Below are 12,193 nucleotides of genomic sequence, written 5' to 3' on the forward strand. Positions count from 1 at the left end.
GGGAAAGAAAGACAGACAGACAGACAGACAGACAGACAGACAGACAGTGACGAACAAACGGCGGACGGAGAACTAGGAACAGAAGAGGAAGAGGTCGGGGGAAGGAGAGATAAATAACCCTGTTTTTTTGTGTGTTATTTATTTATTTTATTTTTTTAAAGATGAGGGACTGAAGGATGCGCGATGAGCGATAAACGCACGCGACTAAACCAAAGCAATCTTCCATATAGCGTAAATAAGAGAGAGAGATGGGGGTGTGTGTGTGTGACTGTGTATACATAAATACAACGAATACACAAAATAAATAAATAAATAAATCACCGTGCTGAACGTCATCCGCAGTGTGTGTATCAGTCTCCCTGCTGCACCACCTAAGCGCGCCCGAGACAAGAGTGGAGAGAGAATAAACGGGAGACGGAACAAGCATTTCCGCGCCGAGGAGGAGAGAAACGCGACATCCACCGTGTCCATCCAGCACGGGGACGTAGCTGTGACTGACATTCTGACATTGCGGAGGTTTTTTCTTGTGTTTTTCTTTTTTATTATTATTATTATAGGCTACGGGTTTAACGGAAGAAAGAGAGAGAGAGAGACAGAGAGAGAGAGAGACCGGGTGTCGGTGTTGCAACGGCGGCCGGAGATTCGCACATGTCGGCACGTTTGTGCGCCCCATCCCCGCCCTACTCGGACCCCCGTTCCGTCTGAAACGGCAGGGCAGTTTATTATAAGGAATAACGGACCCGCTAACCGTTCACCGAGGGAGGGCAGTGATGCGGCAACGACCAGGAACTCAGATCGAAGATTTTATGATATCATCTTTGTTGCTACTAATCAATTGCTGATTTATATCAATCGTCAATGAGGACAAGATAAAACCGAGGGAAGGGTGTTGGATTGTCGTCGCGTTGTTGGGACGGAATGATCTCGAACCCAGGAGGATTCTTTTTGTGTTCCTAGAGGTGTGATTTGTTTTATGTAAGGACTTAGCGATCCGTACATCCATGCATCCGTAAATATATAAATAAATACCAAATTTAGGCCGATGACGCCAATACGGCAAAGCCTCTACAGCGAAGATACATGTGCATCGACCTACCTCCATGAAGATAATATAGGCATCTCAGTTTATTTCTGTCTGCCTGAAGGATGTGTGTGTTTTAAAAACAAGACTGTGTGCTTTTCGTCCGGTTTTTCGTCCGGTTTTACTGAGACAATCACAAGGTGTGGAACGAATCGGACACCCAGCCAGTGAGCCAGCCCTGCCGCTCTCTGTGTTTTAACCTTCCCGTCCATCTCTCCATCTCTGCACATCTCCGTCTATCCCTCCCTTCTTCCTCCTTTTCTCACCCCCCCCACATGATCCCTCTCATCCCATCTCTTCCATTCTTAAACCCTTCCGTTTTTTGATTCATTGTTTAAGATTTAAGCTCTAAAAAAGGGACATCAAGCAAAAAATAAATAATAAAAAAAACGGGTCGCTCCCTCCCTCCCTCCCTCTCTTCTCCCTACCCGCGTCTCCCCACACCACCCGTTAACCGGACACACCGTTAACACACCGGCACCGGCAACGATGGATACCACCAAGCTACCCCCGACCAGTCCGTCCTCGCCGACCACCGGCTTCTCGGTGCCGTCAGCGGAGAAGGTGGATGGCTTCCCCCGGCGCTCGATGCGCCGGGCCCGGCAGAGACGCTCCCACAGCTCGTCGCAATTCCGCTACCAGAGTTCCCAGGTCGAGCTGACGCCGCTGCCGCTACTCAAAGGTGGGTCTCCCCCCGGACCCCCCCCAGACCGACCGCTGCGGCACCTCCTCCACCTCCGCTGGTCTCAGGCCTGTCACTATACACACATACTTATTCCACTAGTGAAAAGCTGCCTTTAGGAGCCTTTATACCCAATGTCAATCACTACTCTTAGGCCTATATGCCTTTTAACTTGTGTAGCCTGGAAGAAGCCTGTTTTATCTATAGCCTATAGGCCTATACCTTTTTAATTGTGTTTGTCTTATCTATAGCCATGTGTGAAACTACCTTTAGGAGCCCCTTCATACCCAATGTCACTCACCATCCTTAGGCCTATAGCCTACCTTTTAACTAGAGCTGTAAGAAGCCTGTTTTACCTATAGCCTAGTCTAGGCCTATACACTCACTATTTTCACTATTCTTATAGGTCTACTTTACCTGTGTTATAGTTATAGCTATCTATCTATCTATCTATCTATCTATCTATCTATCTATCTATCGATCTATCTCTCTATCTCTCTCTCTATCTATCTATCTATCTATCTATCTATCTATCTATCTATCTATCTATCTATCTATCTATCTATCTATCTATCTATCTATCTATCTATCTATCTATCTATCTATCTATACTATAAAGGTCTATATATCTAGTATATAGAGGTATATATATCTATACTCTATAGAGGTCTATATATCTATACTCTATAGAGGTCTATATAGTATATAGAGGTCTATATATCTATACTCTATAGAGGTCTATATATCTATACTCTATAGAGGTCTATATAGTATATAGAGGTCTATATATCTATACTCTATAGAGGTCTATACATCTATACTCCATAGAGGTCTATCTAGTATATAGAGGTCTATATATCTAGTCTGTAGAGGCCTATCTATCTAGTATATATAAGTCTATATATCTATACTCTATAGAGGGTATTGGGCCTTTGGAGGTCCTGATATCCAATGTCAACACACACCACACCTTGTGCTCTCTGTGTAAGTCTACAGACGTAGTTATCTTCTGTTATTATTGGACAGTTAGGTCTAGGAGTCCCTGTCGTCGAAGCCCACCGTGTGGTGGTAGCGCCGGTGCAGTTGTTCTGTGTAAATGTTTAATGTGTGTGTGTTGTTTGATGTCGCGTTTTCGAAACCGTCTCACTGGATGAATCGTGTGCTTGTGTGTGTGTGTGTGTGTGTGAGTGTGTGTGTGTGTGTGTGTGTGTGTGTGTGTGTGTGTGTGTGTGCGCGTGCGTGCGTGTGTGTGTATATGTGTGAGCGCGCGTGTGTGTGTGCGCGTGCGTGTGTGTGTGTGTGTGTGTGTGTGTGTGAGTGTGTGTGCGCGTGCGTGCGTGTGTGTGTATATATGTGTGTGTGTGTGTGTGTATGTGTGTGAGTGTGTGTGTGTGCGCGCGCGTGTGTGTGTGTGTGTGTGCGCGTGCGTGTGTGTGTATATGTGTGTGTGTGTGTGTGTGTATATGTGTGTGTGTGTGTGTATGTGTGTGAGTGTGTGTGTGTGTGAGTGAATGCAGGCCTGTAGAAATGGTAGTCTGTAACCTGATCTGGGCCTGTTGTAGCCTGGGTCTGGGTCCAGCCCTGTTTTGGCCAATAAAACTGCAGCGCACACACACACACACACACACACACGCACACACACACACACACGCAGACACACGTGCACACGCATCCATCTATGAACATTGTGTTCCCATTAAGAGATAGAGAGTGAATGACTTACAGTCAAGGGAACCACCTGTTCTCTATTGTGGCTGTAGGTACCAGGGTGCAGTGGACCAACAGTGGCACACACACACACACACACACACACACACACACACACCAGGCCCAGAAATGGGGTCTAACAGAACACACACACACACACACACACACACACACATACGCACACACACATACATACGCACGCACACACACACACGCACGCACGCACGCACGCACACACACACACACACACACACACACACACACACACACACACACACACACACACACACCAGACCCAGACATGGGTTCTAACAGAACACACACCAGGCTCAGACACAGTTTCTACTGAGGAATGTATGTAATCTGTGGGGGTTGTACGCACGGACTTAGGGACTTCTTACACGGACGCCACAGATGTAAACCACTATACCTAGAGGACATCCTTGTGTTACAAAGGTTACATTTGGTTATAGTGAGATTCCTGACGCCCTCTGCTACATATCCAGCAGGCTCAGATGTGGGGACTGAACCACAGAACCCCTGGAGAGGATGAACATTCTATTTTTATTATTTTTCATGTAAACGCTCATCATCATCTCAATCTCAGTCTCAAACTCATCATAATCTCAATCTCAGGAAGATGAGACATCAGCATCGACCATCTAAAAAAAAAACAACACATTTCCAAATGTCCAGAAATATGATGATCAGATGCAAAAGCAGGATGCCGTTTGATAGGTTACACCTCTAAGTTGTGTGTGGTTACTCTCAGATCATTGTTCAGAATAACACACTACACATGACATGGAGATAATTAAACAAGAATCAAATTAATACTCCAATTACAGCAGAATGTGTGGGCCCAGTTGTGACAGCGGCTGGTGAAAGGGGGAATCAAAATGTTCAGCCTTTTATTTTGAAACATGGAAATACATTTCAACATTGTTGAAAATCACAACACACACTCGCTAGTCAAGCCAAAATAGTGCAAAGTAATCCCCACTGCTACCTAATTAACTAACACTACTTTACATTGTTACCAGGCTCACAAAACAAAGGGTGTTAGTTGACTTAGCGAGTGTGTCATTGATTTCCAACAACGATGAAATGTATTTACATTTTTCAAAATAAAAGTCTGGACATTAAATCGGCTTGTTACCCCTTTCACCAGCTGCTGTCACAATTGGGCCCACATGTTCTGCTTTAATTTGATTCTTGTTTAATGTCACAATTGTGGGCCCAATTGCAACGGTCACAATTGTGGGCCTGTCCGGTTTAGGGTGAAGTAGAATCTACTCTGCAACAGTTTGGCCAACAACACCAACAACACCAAGCACAGAAGGAACCTTCCAAAAAAACAAGCCAAAATCCCAAACAAGTGTCTACCCTTCTACAACATATTTACATCATACTCAGTTCATCCATAGATTAGTTTTTCTAATCATGACTGCTGTATAGATGATTCACTTACTCAGACAAATGTATTTGTTGTAATTCGCTTCGGATAAAGCCGTCCGTTAAATGTCTAAAATGTAAATGTAATATCAAAAATATAGATTTAGTTCAACAAATCTGAATGTATCATTTAAAAACGGTGATCCTCAGTATCTCTGAGCTGCACCGAATGCAGGAGGAACCTTGCCATGCCAAGCTCAGGGGGGACTCTTAGTGGCACTGCACGCTAACACGCATACCATGTAGCCGCAAGGTTCCTGGTTCGATTCCCATCCTTCCTGTCAGTCAACACTCTGAAAACAAACAGAAATGCCTTAAAAACATTACTACTACTACTACTACTACTACTACTACTACTACTACTACTACTACTACTACTACTACTACTACTACTACTACTACTACTACTACTACTACTACTACTACTACTACTACTACTACTACTATTATAGCTACTACATTGTGAAGCGTTTGTTAACATTGAATATAACATATATAATATGGGGCTGGTTTCACAGACAAGACTTAAGCCTAGTTCTGTACTAAATCACACTTTGAATGGAAAATCTCCATTGAAGATGCTTTTTAGTCTAGGATTAAGCCTTGTCTGTGAAACCGGAACATTATGTATATTTCTATATTGTCTTTCTCTTACTGGAGGTCAGCCTCACCAGGGGAGGCTGGTGGAGGTAGAAATCGGAGGACGGGCTCATTGTAATACATGGCATGAGGAATGACATGAGTTTGATACCAGAATCAGAGTCAGAATCAGGTTTATTGTTAAAACCCATTATACAAGTAGAAGAGAGTCAAATTCTTGGGCTTCGGTTCCTCAACATTGCAGCAACAAGAGAAAAATGTCAATAGTTATAAAAAAAAAAACGAAATCCCCCCCAATAAGACAAGAGACAAGAAGAGCCAATAGAGTAGTGATATCGTTCCTCATTCTGTTCCTTTCCGGTAAAGTATAGGCCTGTGGTTTCTCCCTCCACCATCCTCCACTCCTCTCCATTTCCTTCGTTGTTCAAGTCCTGCTCCCCCCCTACCCCCACCCCCCCACCCTCCCATACCCAGACCTCCACCCTACCCTCCACGTCTCCTTCAGACAGGCTGCCGGACTAGTGCTCCTCCCCAGCTTTGATGCCCTCCCCTGGGGCCGTGAGTCAGCCGAGCTCCCTGGTCATGGGTCTCCTCGCTCCAGCTAACAGGCTAACATGGCTGTGGTCACATTTTCACCCCCAGGCTTCTCTCCTCCCTTCCCCTCCCCACTTCTTTCCTCTCCTCTCCTCCCCTCTTCTCTCCTCTCCTCTCCTCTCCCCAACTTTCCTCTCATCCCCTCCCCTCTCATGTCTTCTCCTCTCTCCCCAACTCTCTTCTCCTCTCCTCTCTCCTCTCCTCGCTTCTCCTCTCCTCTCCTCTCTCTCCCCAACTCTCTTCTCCTCCACTCTCTCCCCCTCTCTCCTCCCCTCCTCTCCTCTCTTCTCCTCCCCTCCCCTCCCCTCTTTCCTCTTTTCCTCCCCTCCTCTTTCCCCCCTCCTCTCCTCTCTCCTATCCTCCCCTTCTCCTCTCTCCCCCTTCCTCTCCTCCCCTCCTCTCCTCTGTTTGTGTATGTGTGTATGTGTGTGTTTGTGTGTGTGTGTCAGTGCATCTGTGTGTGTGTGTGTGTGTGGGGGGAGATAGATAAAGATGACAAATCAGTTTTCTGATGCTGATTATTACAAAGGGGAATCAGTGGTGTACTAGTGACCTTTAAGGATGTGGGATTCGCACACACACACACACACACACACACACACACACACACACACACACACGTCTCAGGGCAGGGTTAACCTCATCACGAGATGCTTCCGAGTCACCTCCGCTACATAATGTTAGGAAACTGCAGGTCTCCATGACAACCAGGTACCCTGTGTCTCTGGAGACCTACAGTTGTCCAGAGACAGACACACACACACACACACACACACACACACACACACACACAGATGGGGATATACAGTAGATCAGTGGAGGCTGGGGGACGTAGAAATCAGAGTGAGTTGAGTTGAGTGTAATTGAGGTGGCTGTGGCTCAGGAGTTAAAGCCGACGTCTTATGATTGCAAGTTTGGCGGTTCGATCCATGGCTCCTCCTGTTGAGGTGTCCTTGGGCAAGACACTGAACCCCAAAGTGCTCCCAATGAGCCTGGTGCCTTGCATGGTAGCTTGCCGCCACTGGTGTGTGAATGTGTGTGAATGTGTGTGTGAGAGGCCGTTGTAAAGCTCTTTGGAATAAGGCGCTATATAAGTGCAGTCCATTGACCTTTAGTGTAGTTGAGTGTAGATGAGATGATTCGACCATGTTTAAAAGCAAGCACAATTTTATACATAAACATGAATAACATCATAGAGGATATGACACAGTCAAGTCTGAGACTAAAGTGTGTTCCATTCTAACAAGCCGATGAGAGGGCCCACACACACACACCGCCCCCCCCCCACCACACACACACACACACACACACACACACACACACACACACACACACACACACACACAATTCACCATTCTATCTTTTAAAGTAATGATCTTTAAACCAGTGTTCCTCAAAGGAATATATTCTGTCTTGGTTGAATGTCTGTTTTGTATTTATGGTGCCTAGTGAGTGTGTTGTGTGTTTGTGCTGTAGGCATTGGCAGGAGAGAACCTCCCTAGATAGATCTGAGTATGTCCCGTGATCTCACACACACACACACACACACACACACACACACACACAGACACACAGACACACACACACACACACACACACACACAGACACACACACACACACACACACACACACACACACACACACACACACAGACACACACACACACACAGACACACACACACACACACACACACACACACACACACACACACACACACACACACACCGCTGCCCCTGGCCCTAGGCGACCATGTAGAGGTCAGCTGTGACAGACCCTCCTGCTGCCAGTTTAAGAAAAACGGAAGGAAGAAAGACAGAAAAAAAAAAAGATAGAAAGATGTGCAACTCTATAACCATGTGATTCTCTCTCTCTCTGTCTGTGTGTGAGTGTGTGTGTGAGGATGTTGTAATGTGGTTGTGTTCTATTTCAACAGCTACTGAGTGTTACCTTAATATATACAGTATGTATGCGTGTGTGTGAGCATGACAAAATAGTGATTTGCCCTAAGCCAAACTAGGCAACCCTAGTAGTACCACAATAGTCCCCAGTTTTCTACTGGCCTAGGTCATGTGTTTTTGTGTGTGTGTGTGTGTGTGTGCGTGTGTGTGTGCATCTGAGTGTATGTATGTGTGTGTGTGTGTGTGTGTGTGTGTGTGTGTGTGTGTGTGTGAGTGTGTTTATAAGGGAGAGGCCAGCTGGAGAAGGGAGGTATAGGGTTACAGTGGACATTCTGAAGATCAATACAGACAGCTGAGAGAGATAGGAGAGAGAGAGAGAGAGATAGGAGAGAGAGAGAGAGAGGGGGGGGGGTGAAACAATTAGGAAGAGAAAGAACATTAACTTGACAGGTGGAGGAAAGGAGGAGGAGAAGAGAAGAGAGGAGATTAACATAGTAAGTGTGTGTGTGCGTGCGCGTGTGTGCGTATGTGTATGTGTGTGTGTGTGTGCGTGTGTGCGTATGTGTGTGTGTGTGTGTGTGTGCGTGTGTGCGTATGTGTGTGTGTGTGTGTGTGCGTGTGCGCGTACGTGTGTGTCATCATCTCTCATTGGAACTCAGGCTGATGAAGTGCTTTGCATCTTGGGTAATTGCACATGGAACTTTCCCACAGGCCTGATCTGGGGGGTCATTTATAAACGTTGCATACGCAAAAAAGAACTTTTACACAAACTTTGGGATTTATAAAAAAGCAAACTTGGCGGGAAAATGTGCGAATGTGCGGTCCTCCACGCACTCTCTGATCCATGTGTCACAGACACTGGAGGAAGGAGCAACTGCGACTCCGATGGCAGGAGGATGAATCTCCATAAACACTTTGAAATTGAAACCATTGTGTAAAATAAATCTAAATATTACCTGTCATGTATTACTTATGAAGAGTTCCCAGAAGTGCACACAAAAAAACATGATTTAGGATAGTAAATACAAACAGAGATATCTGTTATTGCAAAACAACTCCTCAAATATGTTGTACAGTTTAATCAGGAATCATGTAATTATTAAACAATGATTGCATGTTAAGAAATGTATTCTCATAAATAAAAAGGTGAGCAGCAGGGAGAATGACGTTTAAACTGATGCCGTTTTCGATGCCTCAGTCGGGCAGATATGAGTGCACTGTTTCATATATTGTTATCACGTGTTCGCTGTGCAGAAGTGTTATGCAGAATTTCACTGGGTGAAATGGGAGGGAAGAAGAGGAGAGAGGAGAGGAGGGGAGGGGAGAGGAGAGAGGAAAGGAGGGGAGGGAAGGGGAAAGGGGAGGGGAGAGGAGAGGAGAGGAGAGGAGAGGAGAGGAGAGGAGAGGAGAGGAGGGGAGGGGAGAGGGGAAAGGTCACAAAAATTGTCTGAAAATGAACAGCGAACTGACTCCTCATTCAAACAAAACACAACAGTAATTGAGTTCATTTACTTTCCTTTCACCTCTCTTATTTCACTTAAAGAACAGTTTGGTCCGTTTTTTTCCCCTCCCCTGCCCCCCCCCTCCCCTCCTGGTGCGTCACAGTGAGGTGTTAGACAGATGTGGGGGCGGTCGAGGGTGGACCCTAAAAATAGCGTTTCCACGGCGTCACAACCCAAACAGAATAACTGTTATTTAAAGACGAGAGCTGTACTTACTCATCTCATTTAAGAGAGGGAGGGAGGGAGGGATGGAGACGAGAGGTACCCAGAGAGATGGAGAGAGGGAGGGAGGGAGGGAGGGATGGAGGAGAGGAGAGGTACCCAGAGAGATGGGGAGAGGGAGGGAGGGAGAGAGGGAGGGAGGGAGGTAGAGACAGAGGAGGAGGAGGTATAGCAACAGAGAGGATGATGTAATTCCTCAGCCCGGTGCCCCTCCCTTCTCTCTCTCTCCCCTTATTTCTCATTCTCTGTCCCCTCTTATTTCTACCTCTCTCTCTCTCTCTCTCTCTCTTCTCTCTCTTCCTCTCTTTCTAGCAGTCCAGTACTATATTTAGCTTTGGCTTTGTATGTGTGTATGTGTGTGTGTGTGTGTGTGTGTGTGTGTGTGTTGAGACTGTTGCACGGTGCTTGATTCCGTAGTCTTAAACATTTAAACGATCGGTAACTTCGCTTTACACAGTCTACCCTCCTGTCCTTGTTGGCTCTACCTCTCTATCTCCCTTCCTCTTTCTTTCTCTCTCTGTCTTTCACAAACACACACACACACACACACACACACACACACAGACACCATCTCATTTTCTTCACAGACTCTCTGTCTCGCGCGCTCTGCAATTCAATTTGTCTAAACTCTGGATGCTTTCTCTCCTCTCTCTCTCTCTCTCTCTCTCTCTCTCTCTCTCTCTCTCTCTCTCTCCCTCTCTCTCTATTTTCTATCTATTTTCTCTCTCTTCATCTCTCCCCTTCTCTCCTTTGCACACTTGTAATTGATTCTCCAGGGATTTATTTTTTCCTGTCCTTGAGTGTGATGCTCTCTCTCTGTCTCTATTGCTCTCACTTTCTCACTCACTCTCTCTCACTTTCTCTGTCTCTCACACTCTCTCTCACTCTCTCCCCCCTCCCCCCCTCCTCACCATCCCTATATCCTCCTCCCTCACCTGCCCCCCCCGCACACACACACACCTTTATCTCCTTCTTGCTCTCCCTCTCCCTTCATCTCTTCTACTCAGTCTGTTCATCCGTGGTCCCAGCACAGGCACATCTTCACACAATTACTCTCCATTAAACATGGATTAGATTCCACCTTCACAGTCAGGTTGTGGAGAGAGGGAAGGATGGAGGGATGGAGGGAGGGAGGGATGGAGGGAAGGAGGGAGGGATGGAGGGAGGGAGGGAAGTGATTGGGGAGGGATGGAGGGATGGAGGGAGGGACGGAGGGATGGAGGGAGGGAGGGAGGGATGGAAAGAGAAGGGAGGTAGGTAGGGAGGGAAGGGATTGGGGAGGGATGGAGGGAGGGATGAAGGTCAAGGATGGGATAAAGAGAAGAAGGGAGGGAGGGATGGAGGGATGGAGGGATGGAGGATGGAGCATTTCCGACACTTAAAATTGAGTGCACTTAAAGGGCAAATTGGAGAAGAAGTGCAGGTGGAGTGTGTGTGTGTGTGTGTGTGTGTGTGTGTGGGGGGGGGGGGGGGATAAAGGAGGGAGGGGTGGAGGTGGTCCTACAGGGGAGCAGATGGTCCTCGTTGGCCCAGAGGAGGTGAGAGGGTCTGGGCTACAGCAGCTCACTGCCCCCTACTGGTTCCACATACCTCAGGGTTAACAAGGGTTAAACTACACTGGCTAATCTTGTGTGTGTGTGTGTGTGTGTGTGTGTGTGTGTGATGAAGTTCCCTTCATCTCAGTGGTGGAGCGACAGCAGGGGAGGCTGGTGGAGGTAGAAATTGGAGGACATAATACCATTCCTCATTCCCTTCCATGTATTACATGAAACCCGTCCTCTGATTTCTACCTCCACCAGCCTCCCCTGACCTTCAGTAGTAGACCTACAGGATATGGGGTCTAACCTCTTGTGGACCTACAGGGTATGGGGTCTAAATATTTTTCCTACATGTGATACTTTTAACTCGGAGGTGGTTTTTCCCAAATCACATCACATCAAAACAATCCCAGGGTAGTTTCTATCTTAGATAGATTGACAGTTGACAGGTGATCTTAAGCAAGGTCTTTTGGTGTGTGTGTGTAACTGAGGTGAGGCACTCTTCACTACCACTAGTGCTGTCGAATATCTGACTGGTTAGTCAAGTCTGGCAAGTCAAATTGTGGGGCTACTGTTTGCAACAACTTGATGTCTGTTTCACATGCATGTGTGTGTGTGTGTGTGTGTGTGTGTGTATATATATATACTGTATATATGTGTGTGTGTATGTGTGTATATATTGTATTTGTATGTAGGTATGCACCTATATATGTATGTGTGTGCGTCTGTGAGCACAAAAGTACTTATCTGTACTTCACCCAATCTACCGTATATATCTTTGTATATGTAACCGCTGTGCCCCTCCCCATCCCCCTCCCCTCCCCCCCCCCCCCCCCCCCCCCCCTCCCCCCCCAGATGCCCGGTGGCAGAGCTCCACGACCTGTTCATACTCACGCAGAACTAATAAAAAAC

General features: G+C 46.5%; 1 protein-coding gene across 1 annotated transcript in view; it reads left to right on the forward strand.

The window, feature by feature from the left end:
- Positions 1-1,570: 1,570 nt before the first annotated feature.
- Positions 1,571-12,193, forward strand: part of ppp2r5b (protein phosphatase 2, regulatory subunit B', beta) — a gene marked incomplete at both ends in the record, with an annotated part of 24,346 nt that continues 13,723 nt past the window's right edge. The window contains one exon of the mRNA XM_080544062.1: positions 1,571-1,767. Within this exon, the coding sequence (XP_080400188.1) occupies positions 1,571-1,767 (197 nt within the window). The remainder of the gene's footprint in view (positions 1,768-12,193) is intronic.

Source organism: Nansenia antarctica (genome assembly GCF_963989245.1).
Source record: "Nansenia antarctica genome assembly, chromosome: 13".
In the NCBI taxonomy this organism is placed as follows: Eukaryota; Metazoa; Chordata; class Actinopteri; order Argentiniformes; family Microstomatidae; genus Nansenia; species Nansenia antarctica.